The sequence below is a fragment of the Lepidochelys kempii genome, chromosome 5, assembly GCF_965140285.1.
Source record: "Lepidochelys kempii isolate rLepKem1 chromosome 5, rLepKem1.hap1, whole genome shotgun sequence".
In the NCBI taxonomy this organism is placed as follows: domain Eukaryota; kingdom Metazoa; phylum Chordata; order Testudines; family Cheloniidae; genus Lepidochelys; species Lepidochelys kempii.
In genome coordinates this window covers 92,061,418-92,087,168 of record NC_136384.1, presented here as the reverse complement: position 1 = coordinate 92,087,168, position 25,751 = coordinate 92,061,418, and the positions used below count along the sequence as shown (strand labels likewise).

Below are 25,751 nucleotides of genomic sequence, written 5' to 3'. Positions count from 1 at the left end.
ATGCTGCGGGTAGAGAGTGGAGCCAGGAGGTTGATAAGAGTGTGTTGGCGGGGGTGGGGGCACATGGGAAAGAGTTTTGTGATAGTGGCTGCAGGGGAGGGCCTGCGCAGAGCTGCTCGGTTTGAAGAGCTAGTATTGCCCGGAGCCTGTCCACTTGGCGCTCCACAAAATTTAAGAGACGCTCCATGGCTTCATTCTGGTGTGCCGCATTCTCCTTTCGGTCCCTCTTCTCACTGTCCCGCCACTCTTTCAATTCCTGTTTCTCAGCAGTGGAGTGCATTATAACCTCATGGAGAAAGTCCCCCTTAGTTCTTCTTGATGGCTTTCTCATTCTGCGCAACCATTCTGCTGCAGATAAGGGAGGCTGGCCTCCCAAGGTCATCTCTGTGAAGTTTAATGCAACATTTTACAGAAGCAGTGTTGTTTGCAACACAGACAACACTGATTCAGTGCTTTAAAACACAGCCAGTACTCACACACGTGTCACTAACTGGCTGCCCCCAGACAAGCACACATGAGCCACAAGACCCCCAAAATGGTGCGTAACTGCAGGGGCAGGATGAATCACTCTTCCCGGACCCTACTGTATACTGGGCATGTGGCTCTTGGGGAGAGCCAGCACTATATGTGGGGCTTGATAATCATTCCTGTCCCCACACTTTCCACAGGATGTGATCATTATGGAAGATATCTCACTGCTGAGGGAATCAAGGAATCAAGGGAGGGTCTTCTTCAAATCTGCGGCTTCTGCCCTTGCCCCTATGTGGCTCCCCTGTGTGCAGCAATGGTCCCCCTCCCCCCACCATGATGGCAGAGTGGAACAGGAAAGTTACCATTAATGGGGCAAGAAACAAAGCAGCTCCACCGAGGAACCTGTGGCAGCAGATTGCCCAGTATCTCCACAAGAGCTTCCTGGAGATCTCTTTGGGAGATTCCTGTGAAGTGAGGGAGTGTAGCAGGTGGTCACCCACTCTGGCCCTGAGGGGGTTAAAACAGACCTGGGAAAGGGCTGCCCCCGGAAGCCAATAGGCTAGGCTGATTGGGGAAGCAGCCACAGTGGGGGCCACGCCCCAAGCAGGCCACAGCTGGCCCTATAAAAGGGCTGTGAGCCAGGAGCTCAAAAGGACACTCTCTCTAGCTATAGAGAGAGAAGGACCTGGCTGCCTGGGAGCTGAGCCGGGCACCTGACAGAAGCAGGGCTGGGAAAGGCCAGAGGAGCTGGGGAGCTCCAGCCTGGAGAACCCGCAGGCTGCAGGCCCGAAGCAGGTACTGGGATTGCAGAGGTGGGGCCCAGGGTTCGGCAAAGGGTCCACTCTTGACTGGCATGTGAGTCAATGAAGTATCCAGAGGGGCTTCACAGGGGTCTTCACAGTGGAGGTGGGGTCGCCACTGAGTATCGCATCCAGCTCTTTGTAGAACCGGCAGCTTGTGGGCGCAGCACTGGAGCGGCGGTTTGCCTCCCACGGCATGTGGTAGGCAGTCTGCAGCTCCTTCACTTTTACCCTACACTGCAATGTGTCCCAGTCATGGCCCCTTTCAGTCATGCATCATGAAATCTGTCCATAGGTATCATAATTCCTCCGGCTGGAGCGCAGCTGGGACTGCACAGCTTCCTCTCCCCAAATGCCAGTGAGGTCCAGCAGTTCAGCAGTGCTCCAAGCAGAGGATCACCTGGTGTCTGGAGCAGGCATGGCCACCTGAAAAGATGCACTGAGACCACTGCATGCATCACCGGGGACACAAGAAGGGGACTTTCAAATTTGCAAAGGAATGTAAGGGGTGGGGATGACGGTTGGTCACCTGAGGGCAGGAAAGTAGAGTTCAAACCGATGACCAGAGAGGTGAGAACAGGCAGTGTGGGACACCTCCTGGAGGCCAATCGCAGCGCTGCAGTCACCACGGTGTCTACATTGGCACCGCAGCGCTGTAGCCCTGGTGCAAAAAGCTGTACGCCTGTCAGTTTCTGCACACTAAGTGGCTTGGCAGTGTGTACACCTCAGGAGTTACAGTGCAGAAAGCTGATTTACTGCACAGAAACTTGCCAGTGTAGACGGGGCCTAGATGACATCCTCTTAGTCTCAGAAGACGGGTCTATTTGCCATAGCCTTTCTACAGGCTACCAGTTTTGAATAAGAATATTCTAGATGTGACTCCACAGCAATCTGTTAAACAAAGTCAGCATAGTTTCCATTATCAGTGTTTAGTATTCTGTCTAGACATAGTGCACACCCAAGAATTTTTCCAGATGAGGATGAAAGATGGGCTGACATCACAGCACTGCAGTAACTGCTTAGAGGTTACAGATTGTTTTGGAAGGAACTGTTATATTGTTAGAGATTAGTCAGGATGACTTTGAACCCCAATGCATATCCGGTGTCTACTGATGCAAATGACACTTAGTTGCTTTTAGTGTGTGGAAATACTTGATTTGCTTGCACAATCAGAATAGCTGCATGTTCAAATATAAGTACATAATTGCTCATGCTTTTTTCTGTCTGGACATCCAGAGCTTTCTGTTTTTAATTGACCTGTAAAGTCCATCTCCTCAAAGTTTCGGACATTCATTCATTCAGCCAGTTGCAAATTAAGATGTCTTCTATGTGATTCACCAAATCTCATTTCCCCCCCTAGCACATTGTTCATCCTGGCTTCGTTCTTCATCCTGCCTCATCTGTTAACTAGCATGTCACTATCATTTAAAAAGGTATCAATATGCAGGTTCTATCCTGAGACAGAATTTTCCAGATCAGTAATGCTGAGGTCCAGGAATAGTGACTTTGGGACTTTTAAATCAATTGTTGCCAGCATATGCTGAAAGATATCAAAGCTACTGAACAAGAGAGAGAAACATGGATTATTTATATATTGAATTCAAGCAAATGGCTCTTCCTTGTACAGCACAGAGAGATGGAAGATCAGCTAGCAGATTTAAATTCAGTGGGTCCAAAGTGAAGGTGCACAAATAGTGTAAATTAAGCCCACTTGTGTACATTTGATATTTTTAAAGGTTTAAATCAGCTGTGGAGAACTAGGCAGCTGTAAATCTATGACACAGTGGGTGGACAAGTAAGAATGATGTGACACACAGGCTAAGCGTGTTGCACAACTGGCTTATAGAAACCAATAGAAAGCTGCTCACTATCACAGCAGACAACACTTTTGGCAGGCAGAGAAATAAAACCAGAGGAACTGAAGCGGAAAGAGAAGTGACTTTTGAAGCTGCTCATAAAAAAAATAGTCAGAGTCATAAATATGGTCCTGACTCCCTGGTCTGCCCTCTGGCTTGTCTCAGGCTCTTATCTCCTAGCAGTCTGACACTGCCTACCTCCTGACATCCCCATTGTTGTGGCATTCACAACCTATTTGTGTTTAACTCAATTTATACTTTATGTTTGTTGGTTACTTTAAAAGTCAGGTGGCTTTGAGTGTATTGGAGTCCTTCTCACAACTCCTCAGTATGTGCCACCTCCCATAGATCTGTGGAGGAGGTGGTGAAACTTTTGGATTAGCAGCAGTTTTAATGAGAGCCCAGAGTTTTAGCACTGACTTAGAGCAATCTTCAGATAACAACCCAATTAGGGTGTTTGAGAGATGAACCAAGTTAGCCCCATGGCTATACAGTGGGAACTGAATTTTGTTACTGACTAGATTGTGGCTTTAATGCCACAGCCTTGAGTTGGCGACAGCATGGCACAGATGTCCAGAAGATCAAATCAGTGAGGTGTTCACAAGCGTGACATTAAGAGTATTCAAAGCTAGATGACACAATATTGCATAACCTCTGTACCACACTACTTATGTATATTGTAGATATATATTGTGACAGGGTCAGGCCAGATGGCTGCAGGAGAGTGACAGAAGGCAGACATATTAGCTCCAGGTTAAGTAGGTCCCTTTCCCCTGGGTAAGGTAACAGGAAAGATTCCAGAAAAATCAGGAACTTTTTGGAAACAATTAAGGCAGACAGGCTGATTAGAACACCTGCAGCCAATCAAGAAGCTGCTAGAATCAATTAAGGCAGATTAATCAGGGCACCTGGGTTTAAAAAGGAGCTCACTTCAGTTTGTGGTGTGAGGAGCTGGGAGCAAGAGGTGCAAGAAGCTGAGAGTGAGAAGGCATACTACTGGAAGACTGAGAAGTACAAGCATTATCAGACATCAGGAGGGAGGTCCTGTGGTGAGAATAAAGACGATGTTGGGAGGAGGCCATGGGAAAGTAGCCCAGGGCGTTGTAGCTGTCATGCAGCTGTTATAGGAGCCACTGTAGACAGCTGGAATCCACAGGGCCCTGGGCTGGAACCCAGAGTAGAGGGCGGGCCCGGGTTCCCTCCATCCCCACAGCTCCCTACTTGATACTGGAGGAGTTGAACTGGACTGTGGGTTCCACCAGAGGGGAAGGTCTCTGGCCTGTTCCCCGATCCACTAGGTGGATCAGCAGAGACTGCGGGGATTGTTCTTCTTCCTTTCCCCATGCTGGCCAGTGATGAGGCTAACTGAGTGAACGGCAGATTTGAGCCACGAAAATGGCCAAACTGAGGGCTGCTGTGAACCTCTGATGTGAGAAAATCCACCAATAAGCACAGGACCCACCAAGGCAGAGGAGAAACTTTGTCACAATATATATATACAGAGAGAGACAGATATTTCAACATCTAACACTGATGTTCTCTTCAATAAATACATGACAGCTCTCTATGCTTAAACCTACACAATAACGATTTATGTTCCTTAAATTATGTGACATTTTCCAACGAATACATCTGTTAAAAGCCTGAAGACATTGACAAATATGATTTGTGTTAATTCTTGAGTTGTAGCTGCAAGGTATCTTGGAAACAAGGAATTTAGCATGTAGGTTTTATAGTTGCAGTGATGCTATCTTGTGTTATACTGCAGGGGTAAGAGTGTGCTATGGGGGATGGATAAGATTCAGTGCAGGAGGAGCTACATATGTTGTGAGCCATACATGTAAGCAGCTGACGCTTATGAATCTCCATCACTTCATTTTGCTACTTCAAAATGATTTTTATACACTAAATGGTGCCAGTTTCCTGGTATCGTTTTAACTGTAGTTGCATTTGCAGGGGTGCAGTGGCTGCCGTACAAGCTGCAGGCATTCCTCTTGTTGTTTAGTGACATTTCTTGGAAGCTGAAGCTGCAAATGATGAGGGGAAAGTGCTTATATGACAAAGACTGCAGTTTCTTAGACATATGTATGATCACAAAGCAGTTGGGAGGGGAGGTGCATTGGGGCCATTACTACAACTAGCTCCAGTGGGATCCATGTAACACAAATGAGAAGAAGTTGATCCTAAGGAGGGCTGAAAGCAGGAACCTCTAACATCAAATATACTATAGAAAAGGTTATACTCATGTGGTACAGTGAGAATACTGTTATATTATCTAGGGCTATGTAAATTGTTTAAGTATCTTAGCCAAATGGAAACTGAAAAAAGCTCAAATATTTATACAAATAATAAGTAAAATAAATTGATCTCTTTGCTTGTGTTCTAGCCTCTCTGTCAAAGTACAATCTCTCCACATTGTGAGGCAAATAGTCTCTCATGCCTGATGAAGGGAAATACAGATATGACCCTTTGACCACAAACCAGTTACCAGTCAGGTCCAATGAGCACTGTTGAAAGCTGTCTTATTTACTTTCTAAAACAAACTCACTGCTGCAGATTTACTTTGTCCCTGTCTTATTTTCTGTTATTTTGTGGTTTAATCATTAAACAGTTCATACATATCTGAGAGTTTGTTTATGGGACAGTACCGCAGATTCAAAGGAGCTTAAATTAAATTAATCACTTTCCTCAATGCCCTTATGTTTATGGCCTGGAGAATTGCTGACTACTTTGACCTTTCTATTGTATAGCAGGGAAATTATTGGTTGTTTAATACAATACAACCAGACATCATGTCTTTGAAGACAATAAGGGCCTACTCTATGCTTAAGAGAAACAGACAGAAGGAAATAGGGGGAGCTGATCATCCTATTTTGCTCCTGGGCCTCTGTCAGGTGATTCATTTTTGGGCACAGGAAGCTAAACATTATCTTCTGACTTTTGTCCTTTGAGGAAATGAGTAACATGTCACAAATAGAATCCCTATATAATTAAATCTTTTTGTTTTCTTCCAGCAAAAACTTCATTCTGGTCAAATTCAGATGTGATAATCTGGAGTATGGACCACTGAAGTCACTTGGATCAGGTCCTAAGTGCATGCCACTTCATTGAGTTCCTAGAATTTGAACCCTCTCACCAAGTCTGAATTTGTTCTATGATTTAGCTGTAACACCAGAATTGCAATGTGCACTTTGTGTTTTGAGGTAATTTGGGACTCTGATTTCACTTCACTTATGACTGGGGTTTCTCTCTCTGAGCTCACTGTAAGACACTGCACTAGTAATAACTACATACCATTGCTGGGTTTAGTTCAGTTGGCAAAAACATTTATTTGGAAAAAAACCTCTACAGACAATATCTGGTTGGTGTGAATGTTCCCATTAGCATGCAGAATATAAAAGGTGTCACATATTATTCTGAATGCTCTGTAATAAGAACTTCATGTTCCTATGTGAATCATGACGACTGGCTTATGTGCATAGGCCACAACAGTAAAAGCCAAATACTGTCCTTCCTGCTGATCTCCCTCGCTGAGCTTTGAACAAGGTGGGTTTGGTGGTTGTGGGAGGAGAGGAAGGAGTCCGTCCTGCACAGAGCAGCTTCAGGACCATAGTCTCTCCCACACCTGTGCCCCAGTACTCTCAGTGACAATGCTGCCAGATGGTGGATCCATTGGCCTCTCTGCTCCTTCTTCTCCTGTCCCTGCCCTGCTACTCATGTCTTGCTGTGCATGGATATGCTGGGAACCTTTGCTAAGCTGGGCTCCATGTTGTGCACAGCATGCGGGCCCTGTGAGTGGGTTCCCTAAATCCTATCTGCTCCTTGTCCCTCCCTGTAGCAGAATGTGATCTTGCAGCCAGTGCACTGAGTGAAGGAGCAAGATTTGCCCTGAGCGATTATGTATGTGACTGTTTTTCTTAAGGCAAGACCAGCTCTTTGATTAGAAGTTAAGGTTTGGGGGTCTAATACTTTCCTCTTATTAATTTTCCTTGCTTTGATGGGGCAGTTGTTTGCACCACAGCGATGACTAATTCCAACACCCTCAGCTGCAATCAAAGCATGCACTGTACATTAACAATCCTAATAACAACCAAATATGATTTTAGTCTGAGATGCTCTGCACAGAGAAGATAGTGGGGAAAAGTCAGTGGTGAGATCTGTGAGCACAGGTGACCCTCTGAATTCAAGAGGCTGAATGTGAACAAGGGACTTTTCAGCTATCCCAGCACACTGGGTAACAAAGGAAGGCAGTAAATGGAGCCTCTAAGTGTGCCAGTTCTGGTTAGTCCCTTTATTTAAGAGCCTTTCACACTGGCAGGGTATGTCTGCAAGTGTGCTGTAAAATATTTGTATGTGCAGAGCAGAAACTGTTCTCTCCATGCAGATTCCTAGTAATTACTTTCCAACCCCCTACAAAAATCAGGCTTACCTGAAATGAAGCATTATAGAATCCATCTGCTCCAGAAAGAGCATGGCTATTTTCTTTCAGCTCCATGTGTATAACTTGCACAGGGATTTCTAGCTGTCTGTTCAAAAAGGCAGGCGGTCAGCAGCAGCACTTAGTTAATCCATCTAGTATTCTGTTTCTATTACTTAAAGTTTACCTGGCTGTGACCACTCCCATCCTGTTTCCTCATGGCCCCACCTTCTAGCTCTTTTGAAACATTCCCCTGCACATAAAGGCAGGGTGAAGCAGAATTCCAAGACTATTAAAATGACAGAAGGATTCATGCATGCAAAAAAAAAAAAAAAAAAAATGCCTTCCTGAGTGATCCAAAAGCAAAATGTATTTTTACATAGCTTTCATTCACTCACACGCACAAAGCATGTAGTGCACAGAAAATCCTCCTCACCCAGATCTTTGAGAGGTAGCACTCATTTAATCTTTTGTGATGCTTATCTTAAAATGACAATCAAAATATATGAAATATCCATTGGCATCTATTTTAACAAATGACTAATAAAAATAGTCAAACTAGCCAGAGACCTAGGATATTAAAAGGCTTGTTTTTCAAAAGATCAGGCCCTGAGATAATGTACAAGTGTGTGCAATTGCACGTTTAAGTGGCATGCACTGTGAATGTAGTTGTACCTGCAAATAGATATGACAACTTACACCAGCTGAGTCTCTGCCTCCCAGAGTGTAGTGTAAAGGGGCCTTTGTGTACATAAGAATAGATCCCAGGTGTTGCTACAGTCAAAGCAAGCAATCAGCCTCCACCCTCACCCCCACCAGCCCCTTCAACTCTTCTTTATCAAGTATAAAGACACTAAAAGTCAAAAGCATTTTTTTCTTCTATGCAGATCACCTTTAAATGGGACTGTCTCCAAAACAAGGATTGATTTCCTAGTCATTTTGGGAACTGGAAGGATTACTGAACTGAAGGGCCCATTGTCTCTTCCATATACAGAAGTAACTTCCATTAGTGTTCCTGTGAGTTAGCCCTATTTATACCCATTGTGGAGAGAACTGACTACAGAATCAAACAATTTTACCTTTACAAAGACTGATACATAATTAGATCCAATGAATAGAAAACAATATAAAAAAGAGAACCTACAGCTTTTTATTTGTAGTGTTTCCTTATCAAGCTTTGTATAGGAATGGAGATACACTTTAAAATACCAGCATTATTTGAGAAATTCATACTCCTTGCATAGTCAGCTTTCTTATGGCTGGGATAATCTCAATTCAGCGGAGTTACATGGGTGTAAATCTGCTATCAGTGAGCTCAGATTCAGATCTATGGTCCAGGAATTTCAGATGAGGATTGACAATTTGCATGCCTCCCTTTCTCCTTGAGAAAAGCTGCACCACTGAGCTCCATTCCCTTCCCTTGTTCAGCCCAGTACTTTCATACCACATGGGTGTAGCTAACATTCCAGCATCTCCTTTTCTTAAACAAAATGAGCAAATGAAATCCTGTATGTGTTTACAGTATTGCAGGGAGTCGGATGCTGTTACATTACACAATGGATAGCCACCACTTCACAGCAGTTACAAGAGAAAACATAAGAGATTAATGCTCTAGAGAAAACAAAAATTGTTGAAAAGCATGCATTTAACATCTTCCCTTGTAGCCATTTCCAAAAACAGATGGGAGGTTTTTTCAGTGCTCTCTGAGAAAGATATCAAGCTATTTGAAAGGACTCACAGCAAAAAACGAACTTTCTTTGTGAGTCCTGATAGACATATAGACAATTGTAAAGAAAAACACAAGTCCTACTAAATGGATAAACCTTCTGCCTGAGCTTTGTGCTTATCTACACTTTTACTTTTGAATAGGAGAAAAGGATGGCAGTTGATATAAATGGGCAGCCTACAGCTATTGGCGGTGGAACTGATAGCCATCTTCAATGCTTCTTGGGCAACAGACACAGAAAGGTAAATAGTAAAAGATGGACAATTCTGGCGAGCAAATAAAGGTCCCAATCTTCAAAGCAAGGCTGCTGCCACAATGGGACTAAACTACATTAACCACACAACTCTAACCACAAGGAACAGCAAACAAAACACTGTAGGACTCTGGAGTGTTGAGTAATGGGGCAGCATTCAATTTGCTCTTCCAAGTCTGCTTTGAAAGTCAGTCATTCAGCCTTGCTAGACCATATTATGCAAATCAAATTGTTTCTACACATTTCCAGTAGCTGAGGAGATTAGAATTTTTACAGAACCCAAAGGCCTCAGGCCACGTGAGGGCCTCATTGGTGTAGGCACTGTGCCAACACATAGGCCTTGTCTACACTAGCAAGTTTCTGCGCAGTTAAGCAGCTTTCTGCATTGTAACTCCCAAGGTGTACACACTGTCAAGCCACTTAGTGCACAGGAACTGCACAGTTGTAGTGATCTAAAAAAACCACCCCAATGAGAGGGGTAGAGCTTTCTGCAGCAGGGCTACAGCTCCACGGTACCAGTGTAGACACCGTGGCAATTACAGCGCTGCGATTGGCCTGCAGGAGGTGTTCCACAATGCTTGTTCTCACCTCTCTGGTCATCGGTTTGAACTCTACTGCCCCTACCCTCTACTGCCAACCGTCATTCCCATCCTGTACATTCCTTGCAAATTTGAAAGTTCCCTTCTGGTTTGCTGGGTGATATATGCAGTGATCTCAGCGCATCTTTCCAGGTGATCATGCCTGCTCCACTCACCAGGCGATCCCCCACTTGGTGCAATGCCGAGCTGCTGAACCTCATCAGCATTTGGGGAGAGGAAGCTGTCCAGTCCAAGCTGCACTCTAGCGGTAGGAATTACGATAGCCATGGACAGATTTCATGATGCATGACTGAAAGGGGCCATGACTGGGACACATTGGAGTGCAGGGTCAAAGTGAAGGAGCTGCGGAACGCCTACCACAAGGCGCGGGAGGCAAACCACTGCTCTGGTGCTGCATCCATGAGCTGCTGGTTCTACAAAGAGCTAGACACGATACTCGCACCTCCACTGCGAAGGCCCCTGTGGATACTTCATTGGCTCACGTGCCAGTCGAGATTGGACCGAGCCAGGAGGAGGAAATCTTGGACGAAGAGAGGGAGGGGGACCCAGAGGCAGAGGATGACTCGGAGGCCAGAGATGCATGCAGTCAGGAGCTCTTTTCTACCACAGAGGAGCCTAGCCAGTCACAGCAGGCGGATCTTGGCAAAACGCAAACAGGAGAGGAGGCCCCTGGCAAATCGATCTAATTTGGGGAATTGCTGAAGTGAGTTGTTGGGGGCAGGAGGGTTGCAGAAAGCTGGCTTGTCTCCCACCACATGCCTAGTCTGAGAAGTGGAACAGGCTGTTGATAGACTCCCTCGCTTCATAGGAATCTCCCTCAGAGATCTCCAGGAAACTCTCATGGAGAAACTGGGCAATCCGCTGCTGCAGGTTCCTCAGCAGAGCTGCTTTGTTTCTTGCCCCATTAACGGTAACTTTCCTGCGCCACTTTGCCATCACAGTGGGAACCATTGCTGCACACAGACAAGCCACATAGGGGCCAGCGCAGAAGCCTGATCACCCTCAGCAGCGAGATATCTTCCATAATGATCACATCCTGTGGAAAGTGTGGGGACAGGAATGATTATCAGGCTTCCCCTACAGTGCTGGCTCTTTCCAAGAGCCACGTGCCCAGTGTACAGCAGGGTCCGGGAAGAGTAATTTCCCCTTCCCCTGTGGCTACTCACCATTTTGGGGGTCTTGTGGCCCATGTGTGCTTGCCTGGAGCCAGCCAATTAGTGACAGGTGTGTGAGTACTGGCTGTGTTTTAAATAACTGAATCAGTGTTGTCTCTGTTGCAAACAATACTGCTTCTGTAAAATGTTGCATTTAAACTTCACAGAGATGATCTTGGGAGCCCAGCCCCCGTCTTTGTTATCAGCGACAGAATGGCTGCGCAGAATTAGAAAGCAGCCAAGAAGAACTAAGGAGGACTTTCTCCGTGAGGTTATGATGCACTCTGCCACAGAGAAACAGGAACTGAAGGAATGGTGGGACAGTGAGAGGAAGGACCGAAGGAGAATGTGACACACCAGAAAGAAGCCACGGAGCGGCTCTTAAACGTTATGGAGTGCCAAGTGGACATGCTTCACGCGATACAAGCTCTTCAAACCGAGCCCTCCCCTGCAGCCTCTGTCGCAAAACTCTTTCCCATGCGCTCCTCTCCCCCACACCGCCAACACACTCTTATCAACCTCCTGGTTCCACTCTCTACCCACCGCATTCCACTCCTCCCTCCTCACAGTCCAGCACTGTGGACTCCCACTACTCAACACCCATCCCTCTGCAGTTTGGTCATGCTGAAGTACAGCACCTGCTGCTTTGTACTCCAAAGGAGAAGGTTGGGTATGATCCATGGACATACACAAATCTGTAGCTGTCCGGGACCCCTCCTCCGCTTGAGACCTTCCCTTCCCCCATCCCCTATCCCCCTCCCTGCTGATGAATTTTTTTGTTTGTCTCTCTCCTCCGGCTGTTGTGTTTTTAATAAAAAAATTGTGTTGGTTTGAAAGCAATCTTTATTAAGTGAAAGCAAAAAAAGCACTGCAAAGCAACATACAATTATGTTAAGCCCCCTTCTGGCATCATGTGCACCAGTCACCTCCTAGCATTACAAGCACTGCAAGCCCGAGCATAGCAACAAATATTAGTGGCTTTCAGCCTCAAATTGCTGCCTCAAGGCACCCCTGATCCTTATGGCACTGCACTGTGCCCCTCTAATAGCCCTGGTCTCTGGCTGTTCAAACTCAGCCTCCAGGCGCTGAGCCTCTGCGCTCCAGCCCTGCGTGAAGCTTTCACTCTTCCCTTCACAAATATTATGGTGTGTACAGAACGTGGCTATAAGCATAGGAATATTGTCATCGGCAAGGTCCAGCTTCCCATTCAGGAATCACCAGAGAGGCTTTTAAATGGCCAAATGCACACTCCACAGTCATTCTGCACTTGCTCAGCCTGTTGTTGACCTGCTCCTTGGTGCTGTCAAGTTGCCCTGTGTATGGCTTCATAAGCCACAGCATTAAAGGGTAGGCGGGGTCTCCCAGGATCACAATGGGCATTTCGACTTCCCCTACAGTGATCTTCTTGTCTGGGAAGAAAGTCGCTGCTTGCAGCTTCTTGAACAGGCCACTGTTCTGAAAGATGTGTGCGTCATGCACCTTTCCGGACCAGCCTGCGTTAATGTCCGTGAAATGCCCATGGTGATCCACAAGCACCTGGAGAACCATTGAGAAATACCCCTTGAGATTAATGTACTCAGTGGCTAGGTGGTCTGGTGCCAGAATTGGAATGTGTGTGCCATCTCTTGCCCCTCCACAGTTAGGGAAGCCCATTTGTGCAAAGCCATCCAGGTCTTTCGGAGCAGGATGCGATTAATGGCCCTGTATACTTCCATCAACATGACTCCAACCGTCGACTTTCCCACTCCGAACTGGTTAGCGACCAATCGGTAGCGGTCTGGAGTAGCCAGCTTCAATAGTGCAATCGCCACGCGCTTCTCCAATGGCAAGACTGTTCTCATTCTCATGTCCTTGCGCTGCAGGGCTGGGGTGAGCTCATCACACAGTCCCATGAATGTGGCTTTTCTAGTGCAGAAGTTTTGCAGCCTCTGCTTGTCATCCCAGATGTGCATCGCAATGTGATTCCACCACTCAGTTCTTGTTTCCCAAGCCCAAAAGCGGCGTTCCAATGTGGTCAGCACCTCCGTGAATGCCACAAGCAATCTATTGTTGTAGCTAGTACACGCGGTGAGATCAATGTTGCAGTTCTCTTGCCTTTGTAGTTTAAGGAATAACTCCGCGGCCACTCGTGATGTGTTGGTCAGAGCGAGCAGCATACTGGTCAGCAGTTCGGGATGCATTCCTGTAGTCCGAAAGAGGCAGGGCAGGGTGTGCTGTACACAAACCGTTGAAAGAAGGTGATGTCTCACAACCCCCTCCCACCTTCCCAAAAGTCTTAGCGGCAAAAGAGAAAGAGGTGCTCTGTGGGATAGCTTCCCAGATTGCACCGCTCTGAATAGCTCTGCAAGTGCTGCAAGTGTGAACACGCTATTGTGCAGGCAGCTGTTAGTATGAACACACAACAGTGGTTTCCCTTCTGCGCTCTCTGAGTGGTGCTGTAACTGCCGGCACTGTAACTTTGCCAGTGTAGATGTGCCCATAGGAAGATCTAGTCCCAGCCCCAAAGAGTTTACAATCTATACAGAGAAGACAGACAAAGGTTTGAGGAGAGGAATGCAATATATAAACAGAGTAAGGGTTGATGAATATTTTTTTTTAAATCATGAAGGTGCTGGTAGCAACTTCATATTTAAGGGCACTTTGAACTTTTTAACTTAAAACAGCACTAAAATTCCTCTGCTGCTGTGGTTCTTGACCTTTTCAGACTCCTGCACCCCTTTCAGGAGTCTGATTTGTCTTGCGAACGCCCAAGTTTCACCTCACTTAAAACCTACTTGCTTACAAAATCAGACATAAAAATTCAAAAAAGTGTCACAACACACTGAAAAATTGCTTACTTTCTCATTTTTACCACATAATTATAAAATAAATTGATTAGAATATAAATATTGTACTTCTATTTCAGTGCGATACGTAAGCCTATATTTCACTTGTGAGCCTTGTCATTCTGGGAGGCAGTGGAGTGACAGCAACAATTAAGTTTTTCTCCACATTGAGTCTATTCCTACTCTTGATGGCAATCATAGCAGAAAATAATAGCACAGAAAGATATGTTGACCGAAAAGGTAACAGAACATCCAAATCATGGTTCTCAAGGTCAGTGTATTTTTTTGTACTCAACACTAGAACTGGTTGGTATGGAGCCTTAAACTTCATTTGCAGACCACGGTCTGAGGATAGCTCAAAATGATTTTCTTGCTGACTAGTAGAGAGGTTACTGCTGCTTACATATGACAAAATGAATGTGTTTGTGACCCAGTTGAGTTAAGCTAAGTTGTGCTGAATGTTGGGAAATATGACTTGAGCTCAGATGTCAAATGGGCCAAATGATCTACTATTATTTCTTTAATTTTGCTCTGCTCAATTTCCCCTGTTCAGACATCAGTGACATATACATGAAGCAGTGGAAAACAAGTAAAGTCTTTGTCTCCACATTTGCACTCTGGAATTCAGTTTTTCTTGATAAAAGCATTCACTTGGTCATAGAGAGTCAGAATGTTAGTCTCACGGCCTTGCATGTACAAATTTAGATCATTCAGCTTGCTAAATATATCTACAAGGTAGGCAAGTTGAGTTAACCACACAATACTGTCAAACACAGAGACAAGAGGGGATGAATAATCAGAAATGTGTGAACTTCTGTGCATAATTCAAAATCTGTCATGTACTTGTGACCTTATAGATCATTGTTGCAACCACGCTCCTATGGTTGCACCAGGTCTTGTACAGAGAAGGTCAAGTGGGGTGTTTATGGAAAGGTTGTAGTTTGCTGGTTTTGATTATGCTGTCTGTAAGTGTGTATCATTTGTGTATTTGAGGTCATGAATATTGGCTATGTACTTGTATCCCAAAGTGTTTGATTCTAAGTAGCCCCAGTGAAGCATTTGGTCAGCTTCTTGAGAAAGGACCATTCTCAGTAAGTGCCCAGTCAAGAAACACTTAACTGACAACGGACTTTGCGAGACGCCAATCTACATCTGAGCTTTCCTGGGAACATTCAAACTAACACGTAAACAATGGCGTCCGCCTGCAAAATGTTGAATCATTCATAGATATTTGACTTGCCCAGGTGGCTACAGACTCCATCTTATTGCTGTGACTTTGCACAGGAGAACAAAGGGGTTTCCACCCACAAGAGAGAGAATATAAAAGGCCCTGGAAGCCTCTCCATTTGGTCCCAACCGTCACAATAGAGAGTCAGAATGTTAGTGTCACAGCCTTGCATGTACAAATTTAGATTATTCAGCTTGCTAAATATATCTACAAGGGGGGCAAGTTGAGTTAACCACACAATACTGTCAAACACAGAGGCAAGAGGGGATGATAATCAGAAACGTGTGAACTTCTGTGCATAATTCAAAGTTTGTCAAAGTTTCCCTCTTCGGAGCCACTAAGTCTGTGCGTGAAGCAACAGTTGCTGATATTCTGATCCCATCCCTTCACAAAGAATGCAAAACAGGTGAGCATTGAGTGGCTTGAACTTGATAAAGTTAAGAATTTTGAAAGATTCATTTAAAATTTCATGCAGGCCAGTCCTCGCTTACAGACAGCCCCCCCAACCTGAAGCAAATACTCACCAGCAACTACAGACCACACAACAAAAACACTAACCCAGGAACCTATCCTTGTAACAAACTCTGTTGACAACTCTGTCCACATATCTATTCAAGGGACACCATCATAGGACTTAATCACATCAGTCATCAGGGGCTCATTCACCTGCACATCTACAAATGTGATATATGCCATCATGTGCCAGCAATACCCCTCTGCCATGTATATTGGCCAAATCGGACAGTCTCAACACAAAAGAACAAATGGACACAAATTGTCAAGAATTATAACATTCAAAAACCAGTCAGAGAACACTTCAGCCTCCCTGGACACTCAATTACAGACGTAAAAGTGGCAATTCTTCAACAAAAAAAGAGACTCCAACGAGAAACTGCAGAACTGGAATTAATTTGCAAACTGGACACAAGCAAATTAGGCCTGAATAAAGCCTGGGAGTGGATGGGTCATTACACAAAGTAAAAACTATTTCCCCATGCTAATGTTTCCCCTTACTGTTACTCACACCTTCTTGTCAACTGTTTGAAATGGGCCACCCTGATTACCACTATAAAAGTGATTTTTCCTCCTGCTAATAATAGCCCACTTTAATTGAATTGTCGCCTTAGAATTGGTAAGGCAAACCCCATCTTTTCTTGTACTCTGTATATATATCTTCCTAATGTATTTTCTACTCCAGGCATCTGATGAAGTGGGTTTTAGCCCACAAAAGCTTACACCCAAATAAATTTGGTAGTCTCTAAGGTGCCACAAGTACTTCTTGTTGTTTTTGTAGAAATAGTTGAAGATTTTTTTTCATTTTAAGCTGGCAAGTCTGGGACTCAGAAAGCTTTCTTTGAAAAAGTTCTACTGGCCTACCCACATGCACAGGGTGTTTTGTCTTCAAATGTAGTTGCAATTGTGCCAGCTTCATACTGTTGTTTGATAGTTTCTCTGAAAAGGAAACACAAAGCTTATGGTGGATTGCTATTTGTAGATGTGAATCCAAAAGCAATATATTCTTGCAGAACTGACTATGGTTTTTTCCCCCACTCATTTTCAATTCCTTAAAAATTTCTCTGTCACCACCACCACCACTTCCAGGTCCTTTATTTAAAAATCTATTTTTACATTGCAACCTCATATACATCATGACAACTTCAACTTCATTAATATGCTTTCAAGCATCAGTACATAACATAAAACGCATGTCTAATACAGTACATATACACATTATGTTACCATATAACATATAGAGACCAGTATAAAAAGGTCATTGTATGAAATTTTAGTTTGTATTGACTTCACTAGTAGTTTTTATGTAGCCCGTTGTACAACTAGGCAAATATCTAGCAGGGTTGATGTGCCCCCTGCAAGATCTCTGCATAGTCTCCAAATTTACCAGCTACAATTTTATTTTCTAGAATATTTGGGTAAAATTTGCAAAAGTATCGAATCCATCAACTTCCTATGAGACCTAGGTTTTTCATTTTTGAAAATGGGACTTGGCACTTTTGAAAAAATTTACCCGTTCTGAATAAAATATTTGTTATCTTTGCTATAGAAAGCCATTATAGTATAGTCTGTCAAAAGTGCTCAGTGGGATAAGAATTAACTCAAAAAATTCTTGGGAATCTTTTTTTGAGCCACATATGCTGCCTAACTTGTTATGATCTCTGCACCACCCAGCACACCTACTGCAGTTGCTAAAAATATGACTCTGATTAGGTTTAGGACAGAGAGGAATATCAACCAAATTACTCTTTGCCTCTGTCTCATGTCTTTCACTGGAAACATTTCTTTCTTTTATCTTACTCCACTAAACTGTAATTTGTCTGTTCTGTAAAACTGAAACAGACCAGGAGCCATTATCCTCTCTGAGATTTAGATTCTTTAGGAAAAGTGGAATTTTTAACCCCAAAGACTAACTGTTCCTCGGGAGTTGGCCATCATATCCATTCCTAAAAGACTGAGTCACTGTTGCCCTGCACATAAGCAGTTACCTACATTAGTGCCAAATGGGTATAAAATAATACCATTCTGAATTGGAAGCATTTTATACCCAATTTGTACTAATTTTGAATAGAAATTGGGTAGAAAATGTAAATGGGCACAGTTTGCAGGTCATAGACCTGTTAGACTAATTATTATGATACAATTACAGCTGCTTACACTCTGCTGTACTAATATAGGCTTGTGTGCTAGAACGTTTGAGGGCACCTTCACTTAAAAAAATAAAAGTAACAGATGCCTGGCCAGAAAGCCATTTATTGGGTTTGAACCACTTAGTGTGACTGATCCACAAAGTTTTTAAGGTATCTTCTAAGGTCTATGCTATAGAATTTTAAAGTGTTTGAACATGGTTGTGAAGATACATAGTTAACTGGGATGGTGCTGAATGTGAGTTAGTAGTCAATGTGACCCAGAAAAAGTATGTACAGCATCTTGTCTGCTGGGTGTAAACATGATTGGCTGACATAATGCTGAACAAAAGTTGTCTTAGCCTACTCTATTATTCCTAAGAAACCTCCGAAACTGACTCGAGTCTGTGGCATCCCTTGGGATAAAACAATAAAAAAGGTATGTCACCATAATAGGAATACAGAAACCTTGACTTCAAACCCAAGGAGATGAAGGTTAGGCCATGACATAGATATATCCTCTCCAAACCCAATCCAATAGCAATACTCCTCTGCTCGGAGAACTCATGGGTTGCTAGAATTAAAGAATCAGTAGAAAATCCAATCAGTGCCCACTATTTTCTGTCTGTGCAGCTGACAACTCCACAGCAATGGCCAATAGCAAAAAAGTGAGCTTTTGAAAGAGCCAGGGAAGAACTGTACATGGACAAACATATTTACTATTGTGTGTTATAGTTTAGCATTCATCTCAAAGGAAAGGTGAGAAACTAAACACGGCCACTGTTTTCAGTGGCCTCATTTGGTTAAGAAAAATATTTGCTCTGAAAACGAAGCACCTGATCCTGCACACATTGTCATTAGCAATCCTGCACTAGTCTTGACCTCAATAGGTGCAGGATCAGGCCTGTACAGTTTTGGAAAACTTGGACCGGTGAGAAATGCCTCATTAATCCTTATAACGGCTCATGACTCTCACCATTTTACCATATACACAGTTTTTCATAACCACTTTCTCCAGTGAAAAATTGTACATGGTCATGAAAATGGAAGGGATGACGGGAAGGAGTGAAGCTACTTTTCAATACAGGGGGATATACAAAATAATTCCAGGTAGGTAACTAGGAATTTTGTCACTTTTCTTGGCAAAAGCCCAACTTTTCACTCTGTTTTACTAAAGGAAAACATTTTTGTGGGTGTACTTCTCTGCTATTGCTCTTGAAGTATGGGTCTTTCAGCAGCAATACAGATGTTATTAAGATTAATATACTTAATATATTAAGTATTTTATCTTAACCTATATTAATATATAGGTATATTAATATAGGTTAAGATAAAATACTTAATATATTAAGTATATTAATATAGGTTAAGATAAAATACTTCCAAGAATATTTACAACATTGATTACAGAACGAGCCACATCTCATGGGAGAGATCAGGGCGACTGCCCTATAAAGAGCAGCGGGAGGCTGCAATAAAGTCGGGAAATCAGGAAATGGTAGGGAGACCACAGAGGGTGTGAAAGGCTCCGGCAGGGAAGACTTAGGGCATGTGTATATTGCAAATCACAGAAAAACAAAACACCCCACCCACTCAGACCCCTGTGGCAGTGAGTCTCAGAGCTGGATCTATAGACTCAGGCTCATGCTATGGTGCTAAAAATAACTGTGTAAACATTCTTCCTTGGGCTCTGACTAACATTCTCACTGAAATTGTTTCAGAGTCCGAGCATGAGCCCTGAGTCTATAGACACAGGCTCTGAGACTCGCTACCATGGGCATGTGTTGTTGTTTTTTCTCAGTATAGACATAACTTCTGAGGTCCAAGGAGCTGTGAGAGAGGAGCTGAAGTGAGCAGGAGGCTTCTGCTAGAGACCCTGACTGTCAGAAGGATTCAGGCCTTGAAGCCAGAACCACAGGGCGAAAAAGGCTGAGGTTCAACCTCAGGTCTGAGACTACTGGAAGAGACCCTGACTGTGAGGCACCTGGAAGCCAGAGGGCTGAGCTCCAGACAGATAAAGCCTGAGGGCTGACCTACACTAGAACTTTAGGTTGGCTTAACTATATCACTCAGGGCTGTGAAAAATTTTACACCCTGTGAAATGTAAATAAGCTGACCTAACTTCAGTGTAGACAACACTATGTGGACAGAAGAATTTTTCCATTTGACCTAGCTACTGCCACTCACAGAGGAGGATTTACTAAAGTGCTGGAAGGGATTCCAACCCTTCCACCACTGTAATAAGTATCTATACTACAGTGCTAGAGCAGCACAGCTGCCCCACTGTCGTGTTTCTAGTGTAGACGTACTCAAAGAGACTTAGAATTGGGACCTAGATCTGGGAAGAAGGGCTAGGGACTCCCTACCTAAAGGGAGAGTGATTGAACTGGGGTTGGGGCCTGGAGGGCTGGTATGTAAAGACTCAATAAGTGGAACCCCAGTAGTGGAATGCTTTAATTACTTGTGGACTGTGAGTTAAGGGACCTGAAGAGGGGAGAGATTGGTAACAGATCACTGCAGAGGCTCCTCTGGCCATGAGGGGGTGCTCAGGAGATGACCTGAACCTTGTATGGTCATTTACATTCAAACAAAGTGGTGGTAAAATGCTACCAAATTAGAATGGCAAATGACCATACGAGGTGCAAAGTGGTGAAGAAACTGTAATTCTAATGGGCAAAGTTGAAGAATAAACCAAAGAAAGCTGTTGCTTCAGGAAACAAACACTCAAATGGGATTCCTGTGGAATTAACACTTTCTGGAAAACAACACACATCTGTTAGCCACAAAATGAGGAATAGGCTGTTTTGGTCAGAACTGTCCAGAACATCTGAGTTCAGGGGCCTGAGCACTCGAACCACTCATGGGTCTGACCTCTTTACTTGAAGATCTCAGAGAAGATGTTTGCTTTGTGAGTAGTTGGGGGATCATCAGTGCTCCCAGAATAACTTTGCCATCCCAAGATCAACTTGCTGAACATCATTTTTGTGGTTTTACCATCATACAGCTTCACCCTGTGCAGCCATAAAACGTGTAGTCCACAGTTGTGTGGAAAGGAACAAAGAGGATGCAGGAAGCAATCCCATGAAGAAAACTGGAAATATAAAATATATTTTCTTTCTGTAATTTTGAAAGTGTTTCAAAATCTCTTTAGTGAGTTAATTCCACCTACATAGTTTCTGAGAAATGGAGCACAAAGGGATGGGCACACAAGAAGAGAACCTGGCTACATTCCAGTAGAATAATACCACAAAAGGTATGAATCAAAGGTAAAGGACAGTGGCTCACATATGATCATCTTTATCTGACAACTGATCAGTCCCAGTTGTCATCAAAAATAAAGATAAGATCAAAAGGTCATTTGTTAGGGTAACCCTTTGAATGGACACATGTTTCTCTCCTCCTTTCACTGGCTAAGATAAGTCTCCAGTATCTTGGTGGGAATCCCTGGTCAAAATCAAAGTAACATAACATTGTGAGACAACTGTCTCAACGTGCTTCATGAAAGCTATGTGTAGGACTAGGCATGTGTGCAGGCTGGCGGTTACTTGATGTTTGGTTGATAATGGAATTCCTGCTTCCTGCTCAATAAAAGTGAAACTCATGCCTCTGCAGAGGGACAACACGACATCCAAGTATAACTGAAGTACCACTTAAATCCTCAAGACAGACCTGAAATGGTACTTCAGTGATGCCTGAGTCTAATGCTGACCCTCTGCAGATATGTGAGTTTCTCCCTAAGTCAATAGCTTTGTTATAAATTATACAAATTCATTAATATTGCTTCAATGGGAGGTGCAGGATATGACCTGTATTAAAAATCTCAATTTCCCAGTATGAGTTATTACCACTCAATCTTAATATGCATAAACCAACAATGTTTTTTAAGTCTTTTTAAATAGCAGGCAATTCAGTCATCAGTGCAATACAATCTCACACAAAACCAGCAGTTAGGTAATATTGATCCTCTGGGTCTGGCAGTATAAAGAGGAAATGTTTCTCTTAAGGTTAAGTATTTGCAAGGAGAGCTATTGATTTAGCACAAAAGAAGAGCCTTTATGCAAGGAAACTTGAAGAACTGGAAAGTCCTGAAAGCAGTTAAATACGAATGTATCAGGAACAGAGGTACAAATACAGTACTTTGCAGGTAATTCCCCTTCTTTATGATTATCATTTCCTTGACATGTTTAACAATAATTCTGAGCGAGGGACTTCACAAATACATTAGGAACTGCTGGATCTAAGTTACCCGGAAAGCACTTGTGACGGGTTGGATCACAGAAACCCCCTTGGGACTGCCACCTGATGTGCCAAGACTACTTCTGCTCCTGCTTTCCTGCCCTGTCAGCTTAGGACATCAGTGCCCTGCCTGGTTTGAGCCAGACCTGTTAGCCTGCTGCAAACCCAGACCCAGATCTGAACCATGTCCCCTAACAGCTGTAGGCTTAATTGAAAACAATTTAAGAAGTGTTCCTGTCTTTGACACTCAGATGCTCAACTCCCAACAGGGTCCGTTTTACCCTGTATAAATAAATAAATCCGTTTTACCCTGTATAAAGTGTATACAGGGTAAACTCATAAATTGTTCGCTCTCTATAACACTGATAGAGAGATATGCACAGCTGTTTTCCCCCTCAGGTATTAATAAATACTCTGGGTTAATTAATAAGTAAGAAGTGATTTTATTAAATACAGAACATAGGTAATAACAGACAGAACAAAGTGAATTACCAAGCAAAATAAAATAAAACACACAAGTCTATGTCTAGTACAGTAATAAAACTGAATACAGATAAAATCCTCACCCAGTAAGCTTCCTTTTACAGATTAGTCTCCTTCTAGTCTGGGTCCAGCAATGACTCTCACCCTCTGTAGTTATTATCCTTTGTTCCAGTTTCTTTCAGGTATCGTTGGGGGGGAGCGGCTCTCTCTTTAGCCAGCTGAAGACAAAATGGAGGGGTCTACCAGGGGTTTAAATAGACTTTCTCTTGTGGGTACAGAGGGGGTCCTCTCTCCTCCCTCCTCTCTCCTATGCAAAGTCCAGGTACAAAATGGAGTTTTGGAGTCACCTGGGCAAGTCACATGTCCATGCATGACTGAGTTCCTTACCAGCCAAGCCACATTCCTGGGAAAGCCCAGATGTGGATTGGCATCTCCAGGTTCATTGTTGGCTTAAGGGCTTCTTGACTGGGCATTTACTGAGAATAGTCTTTTCTCAGGAAGCTGACCAACTGCTTCACTAAAACCTACTCAGAATCAAACAAGTATGCAGGCAATATTCATAACTTCAAATACAAAAATGATACATGCCTACAAATAGGATTAATAGATTCAGTAGATCATAACCTTTACAGAGATATGTTACATGGCATATGTAGCATAAAACATTCTAGTTATGTCATATATACATTCATAAGTATATTTCCATAAAGCCTTCTGGGGGGCACCGTCGCAGCACTTAAATACTCTGGTGATAAGCATCACAAAAAATCCTAAAATAAGTAGAACAGTCTCTGAATTTCTCTTCCTCCCTAATCTTTCAATAGTTCATCATGTTTACATTAGCTTCCATTAGTCTTGGAGGATCCCATCCTAGAACTCAGCTTCTGATAGGAAACATTGTGGTGCTTCTTTTGAATGCCATGCATTCTGGCCTGTATTAAATTCCTGGGCATAATGATGGAGAACTACTGGACAAAAAGGGAGATGGACCCTTTAGAGCGTCAGAGAAGAAATTGGGTGTTAAAAGGAAATTGAAAGGGAAACTCTTGCGAAACTCATTCTGATCCTGAATGTTAGGCTCCAAGTACATTTTGATAAAGTGGTACATGAGCAGCTGGTAGTAGCAAGACATCATTTAGAAAAAGCATCGAGTTAAACTGAATAATTCCAGGAAGGCTGAATAAAAACAAAACAAAAAAATCAGTAAAAGGCAGGATTGCATAGCCACATTAATGAACAGGATGTTCTTATAAAGATAGACCCTGGTGCAGAACACATGACAGATGCAATATACTAGCAAATGCTGCAGAGCATAATTCAAAAACTAGACAATTTCACATGTAGGTCACCAAGTAAATAAACTAACTTTTTTTTTTTTTTAACTAGGCCAGGCAAGGCTACGTACTCCTGAATTCCTTGTCCAATCTTATTGTTGTGGCCTCTCCTGGCATGAACAAGGTCTCCGTTCACATAGCTTAGAGCTACTGACTGCAATTCATGCAGGACTCATCTAACTGAGGAATTTGACTCTTCCTGTCATATACAGACACACACAACCAGTTAGCTAAATGCATCTTTGTTTCTGACTTATGATCTAAGGGTATGTCTACACTGGCAGATTTACAGCACCGGGAGTTACAGCGCTGCTCAGAGAGCGCTGAAGGGAAACAGCTCTTGTGTGTTCACACTATCAGCTGCCTGCGCAATAGCGTGTTCACACTTGTGGCACTTGCAATGGTATTCAGAGCAGTGCACGATGGGCAGCTATCCCACAGAGCACCTCTTCCTCTTATGCCGCTAAGAGTTATGGGAAGATGGAGGAGGTCGTGGGGCATCCTGGGTCCTGTCCCAATGCCCTATGATGCATTGCTTCGCATCCCAGAAATCCCTGTGCTTCTGTCTGCATTTGGCGCCATCTTTCAATGGTTTGTGTACTGCACGCCCTGCCTCTTCAGTCTGCAGGACTGGATCCCAAACTGTTGACCAGTATGCTGCTCGCTCTGACCAACACGTCATGCGTGGCAGTGGAGTTATTCCTTAAACTACAAAGGCAAGAGGAGTGCGACATTGATCTCGCCATGCATACTAGCTACGACACGAGATTGCTTGTGGCATTCACGGAGGTACTGACCACAGCAGAACAGCGCTTTGGGGCTTGGGAAACAAGCACTGAGTGGTGGGATCACATCATCATGCATGTCTGGGATGACGAGCAGTAGCTGCAGAACTTTCGGATGAGGAAAACCACATTCATGGGACTGTGTGATGAGCTCACCCCAGCCCTGCAAGGACACGAGATTGAGAGCTGCCCTGTCACTGGAGAAGCATGTAGTGATTGCACTGTGGAAGCTGGCTACTCCAGACTGCTATCAGTCGGTCGCTCATGAGTTCGGAATGGGTAAGCTGAGTGTTGCAGTCGTGTTGATGGAAGTGTGCAGGGCCATTAATTGTATCCTGCTCTGAAAGACTGTGACTTCGGGCAACGTGCGTGACATTGTGGATGGCTTTGCACAAATGGGCTTCCCTAACTGCGGAGGGGTGATAGATGGCACACATATTCCAATTCTGGCACCAGACTACCTAGCCACTGAGTACATTAATCGGAAGGGGTATTTCTCAATGGTTCTCCAGGTGCTTGTGGATCACTGTGGGCGTTTCACAGACATTAATGCAGGCTGGTCCAGAAAAGTGCATGACACACGCATCTTTTGGAACACTGGCCTGCTCAAGAAGCTGCAAGCAGGGACTTTCTTCCCCGACCAGAAGATCATCGTAGGGGAAATCGAAATGCCCATTGTCACCCTGGGAGACCCTGCCTACCCCTTAATGCCATGGCTTATGAAGCCATACACGAGGCAACTTGACAGCAGCAAGAAGCAGTTCAACAACCGGTGGAGCACGTGCAGAATGACTGTTGAGTGTGCTTTTGGCCATTTAAAGTCCTGCTGGCACTGCCTATATGGGAGGCTTGACCTTGCCATTGACAATATTCCTATGCTTATAGCCACATGCTGTACGCTCCGTAATATTTGTGAAGGGAAGGGTGAAAGCTTCACTCAGAACT

The 25,751-nt window shown here is 43.8% G+C and overlaps 1 protein-coding gene across 1 annotated transcript in view; it reads right to left on the bottom strand.

Annotated features, from left to right (window-relative positions):
- SLC28A3 (solute carrier family 28 member 3) overlaps nt 1-7,625 on the bottom strand; it is a 74,944-nt gene extending 67,319 nt beyond the window's left edge. Inside the window, exon 1 of the mRNA XM_073346238.1 lies at nt 7,557-7,625. Within this exon, the coding sequence (XP_073202339.1) occupies nt 7,557-7,622 (66 nt within the window). The 5' untranslated portion in view covers nt 7,623-7,625. The remainder of the gene's footprint in view (nt 1-7,556) is intronic.
- Nucleotides 7,626-25,751: the final 18,126 nt, after the last annotated feature.